This window comes from Stenella coeruleoalba (assembly GCF_951394435.1).
Source record: "Stenella coeruleoalba genome assembly, chromosome: 10".
Lineage (NCBI taxonomy): Eukaryota > Metazoa > Chordata > Mammalia > Artiodactyla > Delphinidae > Stenella > Stenella coeruleoalba.
Genome location: NC_137156.1, coordinates 42,062,056 through 42,087,864, shown reverse-complemented (window position 1 = coordinate 42,087,864; position 25,809 = coordinate 42,062,056). Strand labels below are relative to the sequence as shown.

At 45.9% G+C, this 25,809-nt stretch overlaps 2 protein-coding genes across 3 annotated transcripts; both read right to left on the bottom strand.

The window, feature by feature from the left end:
- Positions 1-6,305: 6,305 nt before the first annotated feature.
- Positions 6,306-11,866, bottom strand: LOC307192246 (HLA class II histocompatibility antigen, DM beta chain). Of its 2 annotated transcripts, XM_079932952.1 has the most exons (6): positions 11,607-11,866; positions 10,481-10,762; positions 8,949-9,233; positions 7,404-7,520; positions 7,019-7,054; positions 6,306-6,665 (listed from the first exon to the last, which is right to left on the bottom strand). In XM_079932952.1, exons 1-6 carry the CDS (start codon positions 11,659-11,661, stop codon positions 6,649-6,651), a joined length of 792 nt encoding a protein of 263 aa, XP_079789078.1. In that variant the 5' UTR covers positions 11,662-11,866; the 3' UTR covers positions 6,306-6,648. The 2 variants fall into 2 exon arrangements, with proteins under 2 accessions (XP_079789078.1, XP_079789079.1); XM_079932953.1 differs by lacking the exon at positions 7,019-7,054.
- Positions 11,867-21,531: 9,665 nt separating this feature from the next.
- LOC307192250 (HLA class II histocompatibility antigen, DM alpha chain) lies at positions 21,532-25,809 on the bottom strand. The gene is made up of 5 exons (XM_079932961.1): positions 25,693-25,809; positions 24,208-24,492; positions 22,498-22,776; positions 22,144-22,272; positions 21,532-21,800 (listed from the first exon to the last, which is right to left on the bottom strand). The coding sequence occupies exons 1-5, from the start codon at positions 25,778-25,780 to the stop codon at positions 21,796-21,798; spliced, it is 786 nt and encodes a 261-aa protein (XP_079789087.1). The 5' UTR covers positions 25,781-25,809; the 3' UTR covers positions 21,532-21,795.

Here is a 25,809-nt window from a genome sequence, read left to right as displayed (position 1 = left end):
GAAAATAAAAGGAGCTCAGATGAGCAGCCAGAGCCACGTTAGGGCCAGGCGGAGACTCATGGAGCTCAGCCCCATTCATGGCCTCAGCAATATCCAGAATCTATTTTTAAAATTACTACAACTCAACAACAACAAATAAAACCACACAAAAAACAATTGAAAAATGGGCAAAGGACTTGAATAGACACGTCTCTAAAGATGAAATACAAATGGCCCACAAGCCTGCAAAAAGATGTTCAACCTCACTACTCATCAGAGAAGTGCAAATCAAAACCACAATGAAATATCACCATTAGGATGGCTACAATTAAAATAACAACAAAAAAAGCAGGGACTTGAACAGATATTTGCACACCCATGTTCATAGCAGCACTATATACAATAGTCAAGAGGTGGAAGCAACACAAATGTCCATCAGTGGATGAATGGATAAACAGTATGTTGTATGCACGTACAATGGGAAATTATTCAGCTTTCAAAAAGGAAGGAAATCCTATCATGTGACAACATGGATGAACTTTAAGAACTTTATGCTAAGTGAAATGTCAGTCACAAAAACACAAATACTGTATGATTACAATTATATGAGGTATCTAAAGCAGTCAAATTCAGTAAAACACAGAGAAGCACAGTGGTTACCAGGGGCTGGGGAGAGAGGGACATGGGGAATTGTTGTTTAATATGTACAAAGTTTCAGTTTTGCAAGATGAAGAAATTTTAGCGATTTGTTGAACAAATATGCAACAAGTGAACATGCTTAACACCGAAATGTATACTTAAAAATGGTTAAAATGGTCAATTTTATGTTAAATGTTTTTTACCACAATTTTAAAAAATTGGTTACATTTCTCTGTACCAGAAATAACTGAATTGAAAATAAAATTACAATAAGATACCAATCACAATCGCAACAAAACCTCTAAAATGTCCAAGAGTTAACCATTCATACCCAGATTACTGTGAAAAAGTGAATTTTAAAAAGCATAATAAGTTCGCTGGTGGCCTAATGGTTAGTAATCCAGGCTTTCACTGCCATGGCCCAGGTTCAATGCCTGGTCAGGGAACTAAGATCCTGCAAGCTTCGCGGTGTGGTGGGAGTGGGGACATAATGAAGAGCAAATAAGTCATTTGAATAAATAAGGACATACCCTCTGCTTTTGCATGGGATGACTTGCTCGTAAAAAGAAATCAATTATCCCCACGTTGCTCTATATATTTAGTATAATCTCAATCAAAATTCGACTTTCATTTTGAGAACTCTATAAACTTACTGTAAACCTTGTAGGGGAAAAAAAGAAAGATTCAGAAAGAGTTACAGAAACTTGGGGCAGGGAGGGGTGGAGAGGGAGAGTGTTCTCCCAGGTCCCCCAGCAGGAAAGTACAAACTTGGTCTTCTCTTGCAACTGAGGTCTTGTCCAAGGCCAAAAAACCCCCCAAGTTTTGCATCTTTCTCCCCCCCACCCCACCCCCCAACCTTGGCTTCTTTCCTTCATATTGTAAATGTGCTGACTGTCCTCCCTCTGCCTTTCGGTCCCGCTCTCTGCACTTCTCCACTGCCCCGGGGCGCTAACCTATATGACATCACAGGCTCCCTGCTCCCTGGCTTTCTCTTGCTTTTAGCCTTGCCCAGAGAGCAGAGGGAAGAGGAGAGTGAGGTCAGGGTTTTTATTCCCTTGGCTCCCTCTCTGCAAGGTCAGCTTAGGCTGGCTGTGTCCCTTGGACTGAAGGGTAGGGCATTGCTACTGGCAAGACAGGGATTCTACAGGATTTGCCCTGCTCTAGGTTCTGATAACCCCTCCCGTCCCTGGGGAGTAGTGACAGCTCAGCTGCTGCTAGCTCCAGGTCACTGTACTGTCCTCCACCCACTTCCTTGTAAATAGAGTCTCCTTGAACTATCCTGGTGTAAGTGCCATTCATTTTCCATTGAGGCCTTGATACAATGAAAGTCACTTATTTCTTCATTCCCTGCCCCAGTCCAGTCTGACCAGGGGGCTCATGGGAGCCCCATATGTGATGGAAAAGAGAGGCAGTGTTGGGAGAGCCAGTGAGCCCCTGTCTGGGAGCAGCCTCTTTGAGTTTGGGGCCTTTCCACTCTCTGCAGCCCCTGCGGACTGGTCTGGCCAAGGGGTGGCAGGAAGCACCAAGGAGGAATCCCCCAGGTCCTGCTCCAGGGCAGTTTGAGGACCCTTGGGAATGGCAGGTACTCCATCCACGACCAAGGTGGGGATGGGGTTTGACTCCACCCTCATCTGTCATCTGATTCACCCGGTTTTACTTTGGAAACAGAATTACTTGAGAAGATGATCTAAAAATAATTTCCCTAAATAAACAGTGAGGTTAAATACCAGTCCCTGTCTGTTCCTTTCACATGAATGTGTGCTGAGTAAGGAAGCAAAGAACCTGGAACACAGGAACACGCGTTCCTTCAGGAAAACACCAAGGAGACACCCTCCCGGGATGCATTTGGTATGTTTGGATTTTTTTTCCTTAAACAACAGAGGGAATTCCCTGGCGGTCCAGTGGTTAGGACTCCTCACTTCCACTGCAAGGGGCACAGGTTCCATCCCTGATTGGGAAACTAAGATGCCACATGCTGTGTAGCATGGCCAAAAATTAAAAATAAATAAATAAAAATAAAATAAAACAACAGAAATGTATTCTCTCACAGTTGAGGCCAGAAGTCTGAAATCAAGGTGTTGAGAGGATTGGTTCCTTCTGGAGGCTGTAAAAGAGAATCTGCTTCATGCTTCTCTCCTAGTTTCCAATGGTTGCTGGAAATCCTTGGTGTTCCTTTTTTATTTTATTTTATTTTATTTTAAATTTTTATTGGCGTATACTTGATTTACAATGTTGTGTTAGTTTCTGGTGGGGTGCATTTGGTTTTGTTACCATCGTCTTCAATGGTCCAAAGAAGAACCTCAAACTTGGGGTCAACACATTTGGCTGAAGTATTGGTATCTGCCCCAAGTGTTGAAGTGCCTGCCCTCGTGGTCACAAACGTGTGTCCTTTATGGGTGGAGAGTTGGCCTAGATGACATATTAAGTCAATTCCAGCTTCAAGTTCAGTTTTTAAAACAAGACATTTAAGAGAAGGGCTTCCCTGGTGGCGCAGTGGTTGAGAGTCTGCCTGCCGATGCAGGGGACACGGGTTCTTGCCCCGGTCCGGGAAGATCCCACATGCCGCGGAGCGGCTGGGCCTGTGAGCCATGGCCACTGAGCCTGCGCGTCCGGAGCCTGTGCTCCGCAACGGGAGAGGCCACAAGAGTGAGAGACCCGCATACCGCAAAAAAAAAAACGAAAAAAAGACATTGAAGGGAGAGAACCAATCGTTGTGCCACTTTGATTAGATATGACACAGAAGCCCAACTCTCTCCCTCTCTCTCTGTCTCTCTCTCACGCACGCGCACGCGCACACACCTTTACTCTCCTCAAACAGTCAGGAGGTGGCGCATCGTTATCCCTCTTCTGCCTTCCTTCCAGGCACCACTCACTCGCCTGTGGAGATCTATGTGACACTTTTTTCCCACTCCCCATCTGGAGGGGGACAGCCTTCCCTATAAACCAAACACCTACGCGATTAGGGCAGAGAAAAGTTTGCACGGGGTCTCCAGAGAGAGACTGGAAGCTCTCTAATTAGCTGACTCTCTCCCTCCTTCCCCAGGCGTCCTGCTACTTTGATTTTCACTGCTGAGACCACACCCAGAGCCTTGGGAAGTACAGCGTCTCCTTCACAAATGGCCAGGCATAGACAAGACCCAAAGCCCCACCCAGACTAGACTAGAATATCAGAAGGAATTAGCTTTGTCAAACAAACAAAAACAAGAACAGCGAATGGAAAAATGAAAATGAAACAATATGGCAAGACTTCAAACAGCAAGTTCTTAAAGAAAGCAGGTAGTGGGGTAGAGGTGATAGATTATTTACATGATATACAAGCTAATTAATTAAATGTTGTATAAAAACTTTTTTTCAATGAAACATAAAACTGATAAAATTTGTAGAGATTAGTTTCTGAGCTTACCTATACGGATCACAGCGCATGGCACTCCACTGCTTCCTACGTTATATGGCCCAGCTCAGAGAATAGCTATTTTGAACTTGTGAGCATTTTCCCCTACCATTGACTTCTTCATGAAACTCCTTCCAGAAGAGATGCCCTGATCACAAGGATCCATCTGGGGAAACTGTGGATATGGTGGAAATCAATTCACTGATTGGACAAACCCTGAGCACCTACTTTGTTTTTTTTTTTTTTAATTGAAGTATAGTTGATTTACAGTGTTGTATAACTTTCTGCTGTACAGCAAACTGATTCAGTTATACAAATATATACACATTGTTTTTCGTATTATTTTCCATTATGGTTTATCACAGGATACTGAATAGAGTTCCCTGTGCTCTACAGTAGGACCTTATTGTTTATCCATTCTATATATAATAGCTTGCATCTGCTAATCCGAAACTCCCATCTCATCCCTCCCCCTTGGCAACCACAAATCTGTTCTCTGTGTCCATGGGTCTGGTTCTGTTTCATAGATAAGTTCATTTGTGTCATATTTTATTTTATTTTTAATAATTTTATTTATTTATTTTTGGCTGCATTGGGTCTTCGTTGCTGCGCACAGGCTTTCTCTAGTTGCGGCGAGCGGGGGCTACTCTTCATTGTGGTGCGTAGGCTTCTCATTGCGGTGGCTTCTCTTGTTGCGGAGCATGGGCTCTAGGCTCACGGGCTTCAGTAGTTGCGGGACGCGGGCTCTAGAGCGCAGGCTCAGTAGTTGTGGTGCACGAGCTTAGTTGCCCCGTGGCATGTGGGATCTTCCCGGACCAGGGCTCGAACCCGTGTCCCCTGCATTGGCGGGCGGATTCTTAACCACTGCACTACCAGGGAAGTCCCTGTGTCATATTTTAGATTCCATATATAAGCTATATCTTATGGTATTTGTCTTTCTCTTCCTGACTTCCTTCACTTAGTATGATCATCTCTAGGTCCATCCATGTTGCTGCAAATGGCATTATTTTGTTCCTTTTTTATACCTGAGCACCAGCTTGGATATCAAGTCTGTATGCACAGTGCTATCCCCACACTTCTCCAGGCCCCCATCAGCACAGAAACTGTGCAAGGAGGAAGGGTCCCAGCCCCCGTGACCACCCTTCCACCCACCCACACAAACAACCGTGGAGACAACAATGCAGGAAGATTCCACACACCGTCTGTCTTCTGACCCCTTCCCCCAGCTCATCAGATTCTGCTCTTATGTGTTCCTACATAGACACCCACACACATGCATCCCTAACCCCTTGTTCTCCCTCCACAATTCTCTGTTAGGCTAAACTCCTCCAATACTTACTTTCATTTCTGGTTCCTTTCGGTTGCCTAGTCTAGTATCTAACTCTCATTCCAAAGACAATGCCACCTGTGTCCAGCAGGTGTCGCCCTTTACTGGGAACGAAGAGCACCTCTCTTCCGCTGTGTGAAATCCAGCCCCCAACGGTGGATCCCCCTTGGGTTTGGGGTGGAAGGGAATGTAAGGGGGGCTCTGAAGAGTGGTGTGCTCGACAGCATGAGGGTCCTCAGAATACAGCAGCCTAGTTACTTCCAACTCAGGTAGACAGACATCCTACAGAGAATTTGCTGTTCAACCTTGGACAAGTTATTTAACCTCTCTGAACCTCACTTTCATCTGTGACTCAGAGGGAGACCATCCTTCCTTACCAGGTGATTGTGGAGAATGAATGAGATACAACATAAATCACTTAGCCCAGTGCCTAGGTCATGATAAGCCCTCGAGTTACGGTCCCTTTCCCACGTAGGTTATGGAAGAAAATAACTGCCCAGAACTCAGATCAGGAATTGAGCTCTGCCCCTTGAATACTGACTATCTGAGGGTCTGTGTCAGAGTTGTGATGAGGATCAGATGAAACAATGCATGTAAAGCACCTAGTAGAGCACCTGGCCCAGAAAGTTGTGACTGACATGTCATGAGTGTGGGCTGGCTGTGTGCCAGGTAATGTTCTCAGCCGTTTACAAGTATGAACTCATTTAATCCTCATTAAGATCCCTTATGAGGTCAGAAAACTGTAAACCCCCTCCTATCCCTGACTCTGTGACTCCATCCCCCCACAGTTTATTACCTTCTTATGAATTATCCATCAGGAAACTGTCCCCATTTCTGTCATGTCTAGATGGGAAAATGGGAGGAAACACTGACTCCTCGACTGCAGTAGGAGAGTGAATCAAGCCCAGCCCCTGACTGCCTATAGTCCCTCCTCAGGGCCTCAAGAAAAAGCATGGAAAAAACTGTATTTCCACCGGAGTTTATTCCTCAGAGCCGATCACCAGCGACTCAGACCTCTGTGGCACAGGGGGCCCCCAAGAGGGCCTTTGACGTTTCTCCCCAGATTATATTCAGCCCAGATACGTAGCCTTGGGCTCTACCTATGGACAACACCTTGGTTACAGAATATTCCCAGGAGTGAGTTCCCCAAGTTGTAAGGTTTCCATAGCAGGGACTGGGAAATTCATAGAATCAAATAGAGAAACCATAGGATCCAAGAAAATGTGGACGCTTGGACGGGCTGGAGGAGCACAGTAGCATCCTTAGGAGTTTGAATCTCCTCACGTGGAGAGGAACTTGTAGGATTCTGCCTCTAGGAAATGTGCTGACCTGCAGAAGAAATGAAAACAAGGTACTAAAGCTCCAAACCAACTTGACCCCGTCGTTTGTCCCTATAACCATCCATGCCAGAGCCTTTAATACAGTGATATGGAAAATTCTAGATCACCAAACACTAAGGAGCCACCTTCAGACACTCCGCTGGGTAGAAGAGAAGGGGGTAGGTGCTCCTCCCTTCTGTTCCTGATCCCAGCAACGGCAGCTTCAATCACATTGTCAGCCCGAGCCTGGTGGAAGCTCACCCCCGCTCCAAATAGCACCATTAGCTGAACCCAACGGTGACTCCCTCTAACCTTCACCCGCTCCAAAGGGCCAGCAGGCAGACAGACCAACAGACACGTTACCTTCTGGATAATTGGACCCTGGGAGGAAAACGTAGCCTAGGAGAAGAAAATATTTGAGTGGAGGACAGTCTTAGTGGATAAAAGTCTCTGGTATTTTTCACAGCCAAGGGGGTAGCCATGGGAGAACCAGTCACAAAGAGAAAGTGAACAGAGGGACTTGCCTGGTGGTCCAGTGGTTAAGACTCTGTGCTCCCAATGCAGGGGGCCCGGGTTCAATCCCTGGCCAGGGAACTAGAGACTGCATGCTGCGACTAAGAGTCCGCATGCCGCAACTAAAGATCCCGCATGCCGGAACTAAGACCCAACAAAGCCAAATAAATTTTTCTTTTTTTAATTTTTTAAAGTGAGCAGAGGTTGGGATTGAGAGTTCAGGAGGGTCACTCACCGGAGGAGGCAGCTCTCCGCCAGCTGACCAAACCAAGAGAGAAGATGACGAGGCCCAGGACCAGAGTCGCAGCACACGCAGAAACCTTCACTATCTGCACTGGCGACAGCCCAGGAGCTGCGGAAGTAGAAACTTACTAGAACCAATTTCTCTTGCTCATTCCCAGAGCAACTTCATTTACTGCGACCTCCAGCTCAGGTTCAAAGGTGCTATATCCGGACCCCAAGGGTCTAGCTCACACCAATCCAGGCCCAAGGAAGTGGTCTTTCCTCAAAACCCCCATCCTGTGGGTCTCTACTCCTGTGGTTCCCTGGGGAGCCGCTCTCCCTGAGTTAGTACCCCCGCTTCCAGATCCTCTCTAAGATGATGGGGCCTCTCAAGGCATCCTGTATTCTTCCTTCACCCCGACGGCACCCTTGCTGAGGAATACAGCGTTCCCCATCCCTCTCTCCATTTGCCTGTGGTGACAATACTTGCTCCCTTGACCACTCTATCTGAGCATTTTCCTATGAAATTGTCTTTCCGCCTTTCCTAACTTCCCAAGGTTTCATTCCATGAGTTATCCAAGTACTTATGTGTCTCCTACCTGCCCACTTCCAGATTTGGGTCCTTCCAGAACCTGTCTCCACCCCCCTCCACAGCCCTCACTTCCTGGAGCTGGCCCTAGTCTGAATCCTGTCCCCCACCCGGATTCCTTTCCTTTAACTACTTCCAATCCCGGGGTTCAAACAATGGTGACTGGCTTTATGCAGTAGCCTCCAAGCGTGTACACCAAAGTGTCTGCCAGCCCTGGCTTCTTCCTCCCTGATAGAGCAGCCCCAATTCAGTACGGCCCCCAGACCGAGAGAGTCCCCTTTCTTCCGCGACCTTCTTTATTTCTGCAACTCTTATTCCTGACCTGACAACAGAATAGCGGAAATCCGAGAATCCTAGAATATTGCATCACAATTTGGGCTTCTGAAAATACGGTTACCAAATCGACATCCTCTTTTCAGGACAGTCAGGCTCCCCTCCCACCCTCAGACAAGCACATAACACCAACCACAGCACCATAGCAACAGCAACAGTAACTCTTGTCATGCATGCAGGATCTTCCCCGACCAGGGATCGAACCCCGTGACTCCTGCACTGGAAGCTCGGAGTCTTAACCACTGGACCGCCAGGGAAGTCCAACAATAACTAACTCTTTCCGTGTCTGTATCCCCTGGCCCCATCTCTGGTCGTGAACCCTCCGTAAGTTCCTCCAGACTCACTCTTTCTGAGCATCTCCCTCTCTCCCCTGTACCGTGGAGGACCTCTCTACATCCCATTCCCTCTGCCAAAATATTGGTGTTCTTTTTACAACCACCCACCTGAAGTAGCTCTCTCTTTTTTTTTTTTTTTTTTTTTTTGGCCACGCTGCACAGCATGTAGGATCTCAGTTTCCCAACCAGGGATGGAACCCGTGTCCCCCGCAGGGGAAGCGCGGAGTCCTAACTTGACCGCTAGGGAATGACAGTAGCTCTCTGCTTTAACGCTAATTCCTCCCACCTGCCCCACACTTACTCCAGTCCTGAAGGATGGGTTCAAGAGTGCTAATGTGCTCTACCACACAGGTGTAGGTGTCCCCCAAAGAGGGGGTTATGGCCAAATGGGAGACGGTCTGGTATGTCCAGTCTCCGTTGGGCTGGACGGTCTTATGGGCGCTGCCGTGAGGCAGGACCAGCTGCCCGTTCTTCCTCCACGTGATGGTCACATCAGCTGGATAGAAGTCCCACACGTAGCAGGCCAGCATCACAGTCTCCCTCGTGTTAAAAGGGGTGGCTTTAGCTACTTGCACAGATGGCGGTCCTGCAGAGGAGGAAAAAAGAGTCACGAAGGAGGGCAACATTCTGGCTTTCCCTCCAACCTGGTTTCTTTCCTACTTGAATTCTTCCTGGATTTTGCCCACCGACCTTCCCAACCCCCACCTCATTCCCACACACATCCCTTTGAAAATGAGGAGTTAGAATGTACTCCTGCTTCACTCTTTCTTGGCTCCCATTTCATCACTGCTCCTTCCTTTTTCCTCCAAAATTATATTTGTTCACAATAAGTAGAAGCCAGGGCTGAACTGCAGGCTGTTTCAGAAGTCATTGTATTAATTTCAAGTGCATAAGTGAATTGTCATCCAGAGTTATAGTGGGGGGTTTGCAAAAGTAGGAAAACACCCTTGTCCTCAAATCTCATTGAACAAATTGACTTGATAAAGAAAGCCTTTTTTTTTTTCCTTGAATAGTTTAAGGAAACAAGGCTAACTCAGGACTAACTCTCCTAAATTTGGACGAGGGAATCTAATTCATGAGATCATTCATGTTGCCATCTTTTAATAGTTTACTTTTCTAGGTGACCCTTCTGCTTGCTTGGGTGTTTTTCAAACAAAATATTCAATAAAAATCCAAGATATTGTGTGAAGATGCAGATTCCCGAGCCTGCAGCCCTGGATACTTTCATCCAACAGATCTGTAGCGGTTCTCAAGGGCTTGTGTTTTTAACAAGCACCTTCCCCAGGCGATTCTGAGAAATCACATCTTAAGACACGGTACTCTGTACGATAGAGAACTTCAAGTTTTCTTTTAAAAATCTCAAGTCATTCTCAGTGCAAGTGATTAAGGGTGAGAGAGTTTGCATCAGAATTCCCTGGGAGGTTTTCCAAATATTCCCATGCCTGGGCCTGTCTCAGACCCGGGACACCAGAACCTGGGCTACAGTGGCGTGAGCATTTTGGGAAAAGCCATTCTGGTAATTCTGACAGTTCAACCCCTGGTTGAACTTGGATCTGCCTCCTGAGATGCCCTAAATTGAAGGAAAACTAGCTTACTCTCCCCGCGATAGCTCCTCACTGGCTCAAACATCACCTCCCCTTTTTCATTCCTGCCCTACCCCTGTCAACCACCTTGTGTCCTCGTAAGGGTCAACCCTCCCTCTTTTTACATCCCAGGTCCTCCGATTTTCTGCTTCTTTCCTGCCCACAGCTCAAACCCCTTGCCGGTGAGGGACCCTTCTTGGGGGTCCTAACTGTGCTTCCTAACCATCCCTCTGCTCCCTTCTCGCCTTACGTGTCCTGTGGGTCAGAGATCTCCAGAAGGGCTGGGTGTGTGTGGCACAGTCCTGCAGCCCGTTGGATAAGCGTTGGATCAGGTTTTCCTTATGGTTGAGGTAATCTGAGAGGTATTTGGCCAAGCCGTTCAGTACCCCAAATTCACAAGGGACCATACTGGTCTGCAGGGGATCCCAGCAGGTCAGCAAATCCTTGTTGAAGGAGACACAATATGTGAACTCTTTTGGAGTCCCATTGTCATCCAGCAGACAGGTGCTTTCCACGTGGGCCACAAAGCCTCCTGCAGGAGCCAGAGAAGGGGGATAGGTCAGAGTCCTCTGCAGGAACCCAAGCCTCAGTTACACCTGGTGAGTGGGGCACAGGTTTCCCGACTGAGGCAGCATCTGCTGACCAAGCTCATGGACCAGAGTCTCTGAGAGTCCCGATTAAGGGCATAGATGGTCCTAGCAGAGAAGTTTCTAGATCCCGTTTCCTCTTTATGTGAGACTAAGCATGGGGACACAAGTAGCCCAAAATTATTTGCATGTTTAAACACAACAATTTACCCAGGATAAGACCTTCAGTAAGGCCAGTGATCGAGTGAGAAAAGGGGTCAAAGGAAAGAGTCAGCCTTGTTCTGTGCTGGACACATTATTAAATATTCGTGCCACATGTATTTCTGAAGCACTCGCTGTGTGCTAGGCACCGTGCTAGGAGCTGGGGATGCAGCATTCAACAGGGCAGATATCGTCTTTGCCCACCTTCCAACAGGAAATGTCTATTACACGAATAATTATACAGCTTAATTACATTAAAATTGCTACACAGAAAAACAACAAGGTCCTACTGTGTAGCACAGGGAACTATAGTCAATAGCCTGGGATAAACCATAATGGAAAAGAATATTAAAAAAGAATGTATACATGTGTATAACTGAGTCACTTTGCTGTACAGCAGAAATTAATACAACATTGTAAATCAACTAAACTTCAATAAAAAAATAAATTTAAAAAATTGCTACAAAGGTACAGTACGAAGTGCTATGGGAGTATGTAATAGGGAGACAGACTAGTTTGGGGTATCCGAATCCAATAACAAAACTGAACACCCTACCCAAAGGGAGCAGAGGAAGGGAGGGTCCTTACCTGCTCCGGTGCAGCCCAGGCTGAGGCCCAGCAGCAGCGGCAGGAGGGCAGTCATGCTCTCCTCGGGGGAGACACAGGGAATCCTGTCCCCTGGAGCAGCTCTTCCAGGGGCCCTGGGTCCTTGCCTGCCCGAGAAGTCCCAGCCTGGGTAGATGATCTCCAAACACTGAGTGGGAATATGGTTATTGCCGGGGCCTTCTCGATGCTCTCTAAATGAGCGATTTGGAGCTACCAAGCCCCTAGATACTATACCTGTTCCTTACCTGATCATCTAACTCAGTGTCCCAAACTGAGAACTGTCAGATTGGCTAGGTAGGCGGGGACAAGTGTAGAGACAAATCGCTGAGCGCATCCGCTCAGCATCATCAGTTACTAGGTAAATCTCACTCTGCCCTGGGCTTTTAAGAACTGGTCTCTTAACTCTCCTAAGGAACAGTCTGTAGGTGGATTTCCCTAGCTCAGTGGAGAGAATAAACCCAATATTCCCAAGATGTGTGCAGCCTGGACTGCCCACTGGTTTAACTGTTTCCGCTCAAGGTCCTCCTCAAAGACTGGGGACTAGGTAACCTCTCTTTCTCCTTTAAGGGAAGTTACTTGGGAATTTATCCCTTGATTACATATTCCTTGGTCTGTCCTGTCACCCAGGAAACAGGCGGACAAGGGGCCCTTCTGGGGCATGTGGTAGAGGCAGGGCTGCTAAGGAAGGAGATGTAGGGAGAGTGCAGTTAGCTGGCCTCAAAGCAAGACTGCAGAAGAGAAGCAGTTCCTAAGAGATCAGGGCCACAGCCCTGAAAAATCCCTCCCTGGGCTTCCATTGCTTCATCTGTCCTAGCCCAGATGAGCTTCATTTTCTCCTTTCTGCTTTCCTAAGCCAGAAACCCGAACCCCCTACCCTCTGAAACATCTCAGAGCAGACCGCAGGGCAATACCACTTAACCCCCTCGATAATTAGCTGGTGATGGGCCAATGCCCAAAGCTCACTTGTCTCCCCCAAACTCAAAACTCCCCTATGTGTTTCCCCCACAGGTCCCATCTGTCCTGGGGCAGGTCCCCACATTATGAAGCCACTAGAAAAATGAGATAAAACATCCCTACTTTTCTTCCCCAGGAAAAGACAAATTTTAAATAGCAATTCATTCTCATTGTGAACTATACGATTGATAGATTTTCCCATTACAAATGTAAAACCCTAAATTGGTTTCTCTGTGCTCCCCACTAGGCTTCATGGCTGCCTCTCCTCACCTTGCTTTCTTTTTTAAAAATATTTGTTTATTTTTTTAGCTGCACCAGGTCTTAGTTGCAGCACATGGGATCTTCGTTGCCACATGCGGGACCTTTCTAGTTGCGGCATTCAGGATTTATTTCCCTGATCAGGGATCGAACCCGGGCCCCCTGCACTGGGGGCATGGAGTCTTAACTGCTGCACCACCAGGGAAGTCCAAGCAAGTTTCACCTTGCTTTCTGAAAGCTCTGGAATTTGACTTGATAGTGAGCTAAATAAAAGAGGATTAGGAGGGAAGCCCTTGACACCACATTTACCTGTCCTCCTTCCAAGTCCCTGACCCCCAGAGAATCTGATATTTATGAAGAAAAAAGGAAGAGGGGGAAGCTTACCTCCAAGATGAAAACATACATGAATATCAGGAACAAAAGAGTTGTTTTGTGTAACTAGTTGAGCTTCACTGAAGCTCTGCCCACGTCCCCCCACCACCACCCATACACTCAGCCCCACCTGGGTTATACCGCTACACTTGAACTTCTCTAATGAACCATTAAGGGTTGAATGGGCAGAAAATTGAGGAGGGGGAATGGGCAGAAAATTGAGGAGGGGGAGTGCAAAATTTGTTAAGCTTCTACTTTGTGACAGATACTATGCTAAGTCAATCCTTTACATGCTATCTCATTTAATCTTAAAAGACCTGTTGGGCTTCCCTGCTGGTGCAGTGGTTGAGAGTCCGCCTGCCGATGCAGGGGACACGGGTTCGTGCCCCGGTCCGGGAGGGTCCCACATGCCGCGGAGCGGCTGGGTCCGTGAGCCATGGCCGCTGAGCCTGCACGTCCGGAGCCTGTGCTCCGCAACGGGAGAGGCCACAATAGTGAGAGACCCGCGTACCGCAAAAAAAAAAAAAAAGACCTGTTGATGGTCCTCATTTTACAGTTTGGAAAACAGGTCCAAAGATTCACACCCAAGGTCTCGAGGTACACACACAAACACACACACACTTGAGTGTGCCCACACACTCACTACATCCTGGGACTGAGATGACCCAAGTAAAGGTAACTCGTGGAGGCCTCCGCTGAGAAAAGGAAAAAGGGAAAAGCCACCCCAATCCTTCTGAGTCATCTTTCCGATGCTCAGAGCTCCTCCTGCTCTTAGAACTCGTGTCTCTTCCACTTTTTCTTTCGACAGTCTCAAAACTGTGAATTCTCCTACACACACGCTCACTTCCCCCCGTTACGTCTCTCCTCCTCCCTCCAGGTAGGCAGTGAACCTAACCTCAGGAACCAGGTCTTGGGATCCTTTTCAAGGTCCCCAAAGCCCGCCTGGCACAGGAATGCTTTCCACACAGGAGGGCCTGTGTGGCCCTCCGCCAGCTCCCTGAGGCTCGGCAAACTCCCTCCCATGTCTGGCTCTCTGCTTGGGCAGCCAAAGGAGATGTGAAACCTTCCATAGGCAGCTGCAGGAAATGTAGACGATTTCACTTCTCTACTAATGAGAAGACTGAGGGTGCTTTTTAGAATCAAGCTGGACAGAAAAACCCAGAGACCTGTGCTCAGCGAAGTGGCTTCTTCCTTCCCCTCTTCCTCCTAACCCTACTTTTTTTGTTGCTGTTGTTGTTACAGACATAGCTCTGTCCCCCACCTCTAGTCAACCCCAAAGAATGTTTCAACTGTCCTGTGCATTGTTGGTGATTGGATAACTATTTATGTAACACCCAGGACTGAAGTTGGGGAACCCCAGGCAGCTTCCCATATGCTGTCCCTCTTTTACGGCCACTACACAAGGGCCCAAAGAGTGAATCCCCTCCTTGCCCGCTGCCTCTTCTGCTAAGCTGGACACCATAGGCCAGAAGTGGACTGACCATGGTGTTTACCTGCAAAGCATTACAGGGACTCCCAAGAGCTAAGAGATGTGGGCTCCGTTCCCACGTCATTCGCTTACAGCTCGGTTGGGGAGTGAGAAGAAACATCTAGAGAGAGAAGAGTTTATGTTAATGCAAGTCAGCAATCAGGCCAGTGGACTTAAAAGAGAAAAGAGAAGACATTGTGTGTGTTTGGTGGACAGGAAGTCCTCTCCATTGCGGGGGCCTGGAAGTGGGCTGGATTCGTGACAGAGAAGAGGAAGGCAGTTGGCATCCCGGTCTTGGCATATAACCACACGAGCTGGGCAATGTTATAAGGTGCTGTTGGGGATCTAGCAGCTACCTGGACTGACAAAAACAAAAACGAACTGCAGTGACATCATTGGCACCTTGAAAGAAGTCAGAAATGTGGTCTTATGCTTTTTCGAGAGTATGGCCATAATAAAAAATCTCTTCTAGGTCCTTCCTAACATCCCTCCCTGTACGTTCACAGGTTCCTCTTCTGGACAGATAGTGTGGTTTTTTTAATATATAAATTTATTTATTTTATTTTATTTATTTTTGGCTGCGTTGGGTCTTCATTGCTGCGCATGGGCTTTCTCTAGTTGCGACAAGTGGGGCCTACTCTTTGTTGCGGTGCGCGGGCTTCTCATTGCAGGAGCTTCTCCTTTTTGTGGAGCACGGGCTCTAGGCACGCGGACGTCAGTAGTTGCAGCACATGGGCTCCAGTAGTTGCAGCACGTGAGCTCAGTAGTTGTGGCTCATGGGCTCTAGAGTGCAGGCTCAGAAGCTGCGGCGCACAGGCTTAGTTGCTCCGAGGCATGTGGGATCTTCCCGGACCAGGGCTCGAACCCGTGTCCCCTGCGTTGGCAGGCAGATTCTTAACCACTGCACCACCAGGGAAGTCCTGGACAGATGGTTTTAACTCAAGCCTGCATTTTATAAACTCAAAAATTGTTCAACTTGTCCATCACTTGTAATTGAAAACCAAGAGCCTGAGACCACATTCGTGACTTCCTTCAATGTCTTTTCACACTTCTGCATCCTATCAGGATTACATGACTTCCCAGTCTGTCCAACTTCACGCCCACCCACCTCCCACCTCTCCTCTCCTTGCTCTCCTTCTCTGTTAGGATTCACTGCTCTAGACCCTGACCTTTGAGCTACAGTTGTTGTAACTAGTTCAACCTCCTTCCATCATGCAGCCAGATTACTTGAACTACTAGCAGATATTTTACCTGATTTGCCACCACAACTCTTGAATCATGTTATTACCTCTGCATTTTAACTATGAGAAAATGGAGGCAGAGGGAGGTTAGTGACTGCCCAGCTTTACCCAGATACTAAGTAATAGCGCCATGACTTGATTCTAAATTCTATAGTATAATAATATCTTAATAATCAATTAGAAACTAATTGAAAATGGCCAACCATTTATAATAGGAATTTTAAACCAAATATATTTAGAAATTAACATACAAAAGTATAAAAACTTTTTAGGAAAAAAAAGGAAACGTTATATTAAAGTGCATAAATGAAGACCTTAAGAAGTGAAGAGACATACCATATTCATGGCTGAGGCATCCTCACATAATGAAGAAGTCAGTTTTCCCCCATAGCTCTAACCAACATCATAGCAGAATTTGGGGAGAACTTGACAAGCTGATTCTATAATGTGCATGATAATAAAGTCCATAAGAATCTTAGACAATTTTGATAAAGAAGAGCAAAATGTGGTTTTCTGGGAGGTGAGGTGGCAAAGAAATGGAAACGAGCCCTACCAAATATTAAAACACAAAAAAAGCCCTAATAATTTAAACATGATTAAGTGGACACAAGAACCGACAAGCCAATTGAACTGAATAATCCAGAGACAAATCCATGCATATGGGGGAATTTGGCATAAAATTCCTGGGAATAAATCAAATATTTGATACATGGCATTAAAATCAATTTAGTGTTTGGAGAAAAAGAAAGTTGTAACCATACTCATACCATATGGAAAAACTCCAGATCAATAAAGATCTAACTATGAAAGGAGAACAATAACTCTAATAGGAAAGCACAGTGAAATATATACGGCCAGATATAAGGCAAAGCTTTCTTACCTAAAATTATTCATCAGAAAAGAGAAATTACCTTCTATATAAGCCCTTAAGTTTTTTCCTTTCCAAGTTATGGCCACTCTCTCAAAGCTGTTTGGAGATGATACATTATCCTAAAATGATTTCAGTTAATAAATACGTGAGAAACCTCCATACCGTTTTCCACAGTGGCTGCACCAATTTACATTCCTACCAACATCGCATAAGGATTCACCAACAGTATGGAGGTTCTTCAAAAAATTAAAAATAGAACTATTATGTGATCTAGCAATTCCACTTCTGGGTATTTATCCAAAGAAAACAAAAACACTAACTCAAAAAGATACATGCACCCCATTTTCACTGAAGCATTATTTGCTATATTTCTATAGTATAATAATATCTCTATAAATATGGAAACAATCTAATTATCCATCAATGCATAAAGAAATCGTTGTGTATACATACAATGGAATATTATTCGGCCATAAAAAAGAATGAAATCTTGCCATTTGCAAAAACATGGATGGACCTCGAGGGCATTATGGGAAGTGAAATAAGTCAGAGAAAGAAAAATACTGTATAATCCCTCTTATATGTGGAATCTAAAACAAACAAACAAACGGGGACTTCCCCTGGTGGCACAGTGGTTAAGAATCCGCCTGCCAACGCAGGGGACACTGGTCTAAGTCCTGGTCCGGGAAGATCCCACATGCCGCGGAGCAACTAAGCCTGTGGCGCCACAACTACTGAGCCTGTGCTCTAGAGCCCGCGAGCCACAACTACTGAGCCCATATGCCACAACTACTGAAGCCCGCGCGCCTAGAGCCTGTGCTCCACAACGAGAGGAGCCACCACAGTGAGAAGCCCACGCACCTCAACGAAGAGTAGCCCCCACGCGCCGCAACTAGAGAAAGCCCGCGTGCAGCAATGAAGACCCAATGCAGCCAAAATTAAATAAATAAATTTATAAACAAACAAACAAGCAAACGCAAACGAAAAAACAACCAAGCTTATAGAAACAGAGAACAGAACAGTTTCGTGGTTGCCAGAGACTGCCAGGGAGGGGTGGGCAGGTAGGAGAAATGAACAAACTGGTTTTGGTGGGGTTTTTAGTTTAAATTAATGGGTTTGTTTTTTAAATAAATCAAAGAATTTAGAATCCATTAGCATAATCACAAATAAACACACGAGAATTAGAATAAAAATTGTTTTATGAAATGTGAGAAGTGGAAACAGCAATATGCCTACATTAAAATATTATGTTATAAAATATGTGATTTTAAATATGTGAGTTAGTAACTAAATAAAGGCAGTTAGCAAACATTTGACTATTTTCCTATAACTTCTATACACCTAAAACTTTAAATTTTGAACTTGGTCAAAAATCTTTTAAAATATTCTCATTGAGAAAATGGAGACTCCCCTTATCACTTTATGTTCCAGCAAAAATTGTAACGTTACTGCCTTGGGGTTCGAAAGGATTTCTTAAGGTTATGAAACCACAAACCATATGGGTTTTGTCAAAATGAAATCATTCTATTTGGGGAAAGAACCGTAGACAAATTTAACTGATGAGCAGCAAAGTGGAAGAAGACACTTGCAGTATTTATACTGACATAGGATTGCTATATAAAATACTTCAGAAGCCCCCATACATTCACAAGAAAAAGCCATATTTAAGATAGATAAAAGATATGAATCAGCAATTCACACAGAGATAAACCTATAAGACGATGTCCAGCCTCACTAGCAAGGAGAGAAAGGCAAGTTAAGTCCATTCTCAACGTCTGCATCTTTATTCCTGTCCTGCCCCTACGGGGAGGGGGAAGGGTAAGCTGGGATGAAGTGAGAGAGTGGCATGGATTTATATATGCTACCAAATGTAAAATAGCTAGCTAGTGGGAAGCAGCCGCATAGCACAGGGAGATCAGCTCCGTGCTTTGTGACCACCTAGAGGGGTGGGATAAGGAGGGTGGGAGGGAGACACAAGAGGGAGGAGATATGGGGATATATGTATATGTATAGCTGATTCACTTTGTTATAAAGCAGAAACTAACACACCATTGTAAAGCAATTATACTCCAATAAAGATGTTAAAAAATAAAAATTTGGGGGCTTCCCTGGTGGCGCAGTGGTTGGGAATCTGCCTGCCGATGCAGGGGACACGGATTCGAGCCCTGGTCTGGGAAGATCCCACGTGCCGCGGAGCAACTGGGCCTGTGAGCCACAGCTACTGAGCCTGAGCGTCTGGAGCCTGTGCTTGCAACGAGAGAGGCCACGATAGTGAGAGGCCCGCGCACCGCGATGAAGAGTGGCCCCCACTTGCCGCAACTGGAGAAAGCCCTCACACAGAAACGAAGACCCAACACAGCCAAAAATAAATAATTTTAAATTAATATCTGCTTAAAAAAATAAAATATTAAAATTTAAATTTTTTTTTAAATTAAAGAAAACACAACAACTTGAGACAACTTGACACCCACTGTATCGCCAACATTTGAAAGTCAAATAATTTCAAGTGTTAGTGACAATAAAGGAAAGTGAGAACTACCTTGCTCTGTTGGTGGGAGTGTAAACTGTTTATGATCCCTGAATCATTGAAATTACAAAATAGCTATATAAAAAAATAACTAACACATAAACCAAGTCAGCATAGCGCTGAGAGCAAGGTCTGGGTTGAGTGTGCCAAGTCTTGGAATTTCGAGTTCAGTCAAGGTCAGTCAGGGCTGGAGTATTAGGAACAGATTCATGGAAGAGGAGGCACTATTTTTTTTTTTTTTATTAAAGCGGGGACACCAGACGAGAGAGGGTCTGGAAGGCTTGTTGAGTATTATAAGTGACAGTATTATAGAATGCTTGATAGAGAGCATCTAACCTAAGCCCATCATTTTACAGATGAGGAGTTTGAGGCCCAGAGAGGGGGTGTGACTTGTCTAAGGTCACACAGCATAATAAAAGCAGTTTTGAGACTTCCCTGGTGGTCCAGTGGTTAGGACTCCACGCTTTCACTGCTGAATGCCTGGGTTTAATCCCTTGTTGGGGAAATAAGATCCCACAAGCTGTGCAGGGCAACGAATAAATAAATAAAAGCAGTTTTAAGGCTTGACTGGCAGGAAGTTTCTGGATAAGTTGGAAAATGGAGAGAGAGAAATCAGGAAGAACTAGAAAGCAATGGGGCAGATGTAGAATGGTAAAGTGAAAAGAAAAGAAAAACATCTCAAAGGGAGAACATACAATACTTGAAGGTAGATTCAAAGTAGTTTCCAGAAAAGAAGTTAATGATGCTGCTAAATTCCCCAGTGAAAATCCTTGCTAAGTTATGAGCACCTTTTCTACATGCCAAACGCTGTTCTAAGCATTCTACAAGATGTCAATTTATTTAAGCCTCACAATAACCTTATTAAGGTGGGCACCATTGTTATCATCATCCTTTTATAGAAAATGGTACCAAGACACAGAAAGGTTAAGTAACTCGCCCAAGGGCACACAGCTAAAATTTGACAGTCACGATTGAATTCCCAGCGGTTTGGTTCTGGACTCCGCACTCTTTTTCTCTATAAATTTATTTATTTTATTTATTTATTTTTGGCTGCATTGGGTCTTCGTTGCAGTGAGTGGGCTTCTCATTGTTGTGGCTTCTCTTGTTGCAGAGCACGGGCTCTAGGCATGTGGGCTTCAGTAGTTGTGTCATGTGGGCTCAGTAGTTGTGGCTCACCGGGTCTAGAGCACAGGCTCAGTAATTGTGGCGCATGAGCTTAGTTGCTCCGCAGCATGTGGGATCTTCCCGGACCAGGGGTTGAACCTGTGTCCCCTGCATTGGCAGGCAGATTCTCAACCACTGCGCCACCAGGGAAGCCCTGGACTCTGCACTCTTAGCCAGTACATATGCTGCTCTTAGAAATGAGATGGTTCAGAGGAGATGCCAATTCCTGGGAAGAAATGGATATTTTCCCTTAGATTAGATTCTGATATGATGCAAAGAACAGAGACTCTTGCACCAATACCAAAATAATTTCACTCTTCACCTTAATGCCACCCCCTCCTCCAAAGCAACCCAAACACCAAGAAAAGCAAGAAACAAAGCACATGCAAAGGAGATTACCACTAGTAGACATGTGCCCCCTGCCCCCACCATCCACCCAAGACAGCATCATCACAGTTCTCCTTGGATGGTCCACTCAGGCCAACGAACAGATCGTCTGAAAGGACACATGAATTCTGGGCCCTTCCAGGCTGTTCATGCTTCATTTCAAGAACTTTGGATTTTACTCTTTTCACAAAACCGGAATGACTGAGTTAGAATAGCATCTGAAGTCTTATTTTTCCATTATGAGCTCTTGTTTTCTCAGCTATCATGTAGGTTGAAGGCAGTTATATATTCCTCAAGGCAGCCTATACTAGGCATAAACATTTCCACAAACAGTAAATTGCAAAAAAGATCCAAAAAAACCTGCAAGCAGCTTCCTCCACCATTCTTTGAGCAGATTACCAGAAAGTGGCTCTGCCTTCATTGCTCACATATTTTGCACAAACTGATAGGAGTAAAAGCCATCGTGCTGTACTGAGACCAGGGAATGGGAATCAGCTGAGGAATTAGGGGTTTTCCCATTTCTCTCCCTAAGGAGGGCAGACGTGTCAGGTTAAGGCTTGTTGAATTTGACATGACAACTTACTCAAGTTAAAATATCCAGAAATAAATATCATGAGTGAAAAAAGAAGCCACGCTGATATTAAGAAATGAGATTTATTGCTTTGACATGGTAGTGATGTGGTCATGATAGGAAAGTCACTCTGGGTTCCCCTGGATGCAAAAGCCCAGGGACAGCAGAGCTCCCAGCTGAGAAACCTGTACACACACACACACACACACACACACACACACACACACACACACACACCGGCGGAAGGCCCAGGGCCTCCTGCTCTGAGAAGGAGAGATCCTGGGTAGGATGTGAGAAACTTGAACACCTCTTGCTTGGATGGCTGCAGCTGTTGGCCTCAGACTCTGGTCAAGAAGAGTCAGTCTGAGGAGAGAGAAGGATGGAGGAAAGCCATCAGGGGGATCCTCATCGTCCCCAAAGGCCCTTTCCGGCCTGCAACACACCCTATAGAAGTTGATCTCTCCTTCTCTCCAAATCATCTCCAAGCACCCTTCCTCCAGCCCCCCACATCACTCCTCTCCCACGCAAAGCCATTCTCATGACCTAGAACTGGGTGTGTGTATTTGGGACCTCAACCAGGAGGATGTCCCACGGTGCCCAACACAGGCCTCCCCACCAAGGGCCTGAGGACCACTGTACGCGCTCCCCAGGCCACAGGTCGGTCCCGGCACACCCACACATGCCCTCTCCAGATGCCCTGACATACCACCCGAGCAAGGTTTTCGGAAGTAGATGATGAGGACTGAGCCAACAGTGATGCCCAGCACACCCAGGCCAAAGGCTACACCGCACAGCACGTTCTCCAGAAGATCCGAGGGCAGCACATTCTGGGGCACTAGAGCAAAAGGGGAGCCGGTCAGCCCAGAGACCTGGTTGGGGAGCCCCAGGGGAATGACACGGGTGTCTGGGATGACAAGGGAGAAACTGAGGCATGGAAGATTGAGGTCAGCTCAGAGTGAGAACAGACTAAACAAGGGCCCAGTGGAGAAAGAAGTCCTCCTGTGGGTCTACCCCCTTCTGCCCCCCAGAGGAACTAGGCTTCCATGGAGAAGTGTCTCACCCCAAAAGGCGATTGCTGTGTAGCTGTCAATCTCATGAGTCACGATGCAGGTGAAAAGATCAGAGGGTGCTGGTGTGAAGTTTAAGTAAGAAAAGGCCTGGAAGGTGAGTCCATCGACGGCTGAGACAAAAGTGGGCCTTGCTCCTTCCACAGGGGCCGAATCATGCTGCCATTTCACAGTCAGTGTGGGTGGGAAGAGGTTATTGACGAAACAGACCAGTGTGTTGGGCTTGCCGAACTCCAGGGGCTTCAGAGTGAACACCTCAGCGATGGGGAGGCCTGTGGGGGTACTGAGGTGAGGGAAAGAAGCGACTAACTTAGATGGGACCCCTGTGTGTGGAGGGGATGTGGCATACGGAGAGGACACAAGATAGGGGGAGCTAGGGCTCTGAGGGAGGTCTTTGTCTAGGCAAGAACCAGACCTGGACCAGAGCCAGGCCACTCTGGACCCTCCACCCTGACTTCCTGCAGCACTTCCTGTCTGGACCTCACATCAGCAACTGATCACACTCTGTCTTCTCATTAAAATGCAGGCACATTTTAATTAGGACTTTGGGATGAATAGATACACACTACTATATATAAGATCGATAATCAACAGGGACCTACTGTATAGCACAAGGAAATCTACTTGATACTCTGTAATAACCTATATGGGAGAAGAATCTCAGAAAGAATGGACATATGTATATGTATAACTGAATCACTTCGTTGTGCCCCTGAAACTAACACAACATTGTAAATCAACTATATTCTAATATAAAATAAAAATTAAATTTAAGAAAATAAAGATAACCACCACCACCAAAAAAAAGAAAGAACCAATCAGTAAAAAAAATTGAAAATACTAATTTTAAGGGTAGTTTCAAGGAACTATATGTTTGGATATATTTGAAAGACATCCTGATCACATCCATACTTTTTTTTAAATTTACTTCATCATCCAATTAATGTTAACTCAGTTTTGATATGGTATTGTAGTTTAAATCTTGGCAAATGTACATTAAAAACACATTATGATTGCAAACTATTACGTTTAGAATGGATGGACAATAAGGTCCTGCTGTGTGGCACGGGGAACTATACCCAATTTCCTGGGATAAAGGAATGTATGTATGTGTATGGCTGGGTCACTTTGCTGTGCTGCAGAGACTGGCACAGCATGGTGTATCAACTATACTTCAATAAAAAAACACATTATGATGCTCAAACAAATATGGTAGAATAATAAAATAAATAATCATTAACAGAGCTTGATTAACCTATGTAGTTAAGCCTAGTTTACCAAGGCAGTTAGTACCATTTCACTACCTCAGCTGGGGCTTTCATCTACTACGATCCATCAGCATTTCCTAACAAACTCAAATTTTTTGGAAAAAAAAATAATAAAATAAAATGTAGGCACATCATCAGATGCTTCTATTCTCCCCTCCATCTTGCTGAGCATCGTAACACAAGCCCTAATACTCAGTAGGCGTCTGTTGGTCTCTGTTGAATTCATTAAGTTCCGTAGTTTTGAATGCCTACTACATCCCAGGGACTTTTCTTCTGCCCCAAAACAAAAACAGAGTACAGATCATGAGTGGTAGAAAAATCAATATCCAAGAAGAGAACCAGAAAGCAGGAGAGATGGGGAGCTGGTGAGAAGGGGAGTAATTCAGTGTATCATGAGGTTAAGAGGGCAGCCCACCCCCCAAAAAATCCCCTGACCTCTAGACACTGGGATTTGCCCTTCAAGCTCTGGGCCAATTTCCTCGACAATCGCCCGGCAGAATGCTTTGTCAAAGAAAATGTTGGAAGTATCTCGAGACTTGTGAGCCCAGTCAGCAAATTCAGGCAGGCGAGGCACTCGGATATTCTGGGAAAAGTCGAAGGAGAAAAGCTGGTCCTCGTTGAAGGATTCGGAGAGCCCCACGTTGGGATTCCCCATCTGGCAGTACATTGTGTGCAGGAACGTGTGGTTTTTCAGCTCATCCCTCCACCCTGGAGTAAGAGCTGCAAAAGAGACAGAGTGGTGTCCAAGGAGGTGGGAGCCACCTCCTCTTTAGCTTAGAAAACAGCAAGGCCTGCCTCAGGTAGAGGGGGGAGAGGTGGGTTGCCTCCCAGTGGGAGCAGAAAAGAAATTACGGGATCCCGCCAAACTTACCCAGCCCATAAAAAGGCCAACTGTTTAAAGTTGTAACAAGTAATTCAGAATCACAATGTTGGTTGTATCTTTGTGCCTAAAGGCACCCAGCCAAAGAGGTAAGTGGCGGCTAAAATCAAACCTGCATTCTGCTCACCAAACCATGCAACCTGGCATAGGGTTATGTCCTCCCAAAGGTCTCCACCTTTGCCTGATCCCCGGGAGGCCATCCTATTGACTTGTGAAGGGCCTGGATGAGTTCCCAGTCTTCACGTGGATATGTGAAGGAATGGCGGTGGCCTCCCTAAGCCATAGATGGCACTGCCCCATCCCATCCCATCCCATCCCCAGACACACATGGCAGACTGAAAAACCACTCTCCAGGCTTCTTTTCAGCCGCTTCGTTGGCACCAGGCCTCTCTGAAAATAACTTCCCCTCCCTCAACCCTGCAGACCTTGCAAAGACAGGACTGGGGGAATGGCACCATAGCTGCAGGAAATAATCTCTAATTCTTTGAAGCTCCTGGCAGGAATCTCCCCAGCCAGGAGGAAATCTTCTACTCAAAACCCAATACCCAGAATGATAGAGTAAGAGGGGTCTTCCAGATTCTTCTTCCATTCTGCCCCATTCTTTTCAAAGAAGGAACTAAGGACCAATAAAGTTAAGAGACTTTTCAAGAATCATAAGGTGAATTGATGACAGAGTGCAGAGTAGACTCCCAAGTAGGAACAGTGGAAATAACACTTGTTTTGCTCAAATCCCTGCTCTACCACTTTCCAACGGGGTGAACTTCCACAAGTTACTTAAACTCTGAGTCTCATTTCCTTCATCTGGAAAGTGGAGATAATAATCTCTGCTTCAAGAGATTGTCTTCGATGAAACCTACAAAGCACCTCTGGCATTGTTTGCCATCCATCCATAGTATAGCTCTCTTTCCCAATTCTGCTATCGTTTCCACTCTCTCATAATACTTTCACCACTTACAAAGCACTTTCACCGCTTTCAAATGCCCCGGCTCCCTAGGTTCTACCCCAGTCAGGATGGAAGTAAAGGGGAGGTACTGCCATACCTTCAGGGGCAGTCCAGGACTGGGGCAGCAGCCACAGAAGGGGTAGCAGCCGTAGCAGCGCAGCTCCCTGGCTCAGCTCATGATCCATATCTTCACAGCTCCCAGTGGGCTTGGAGC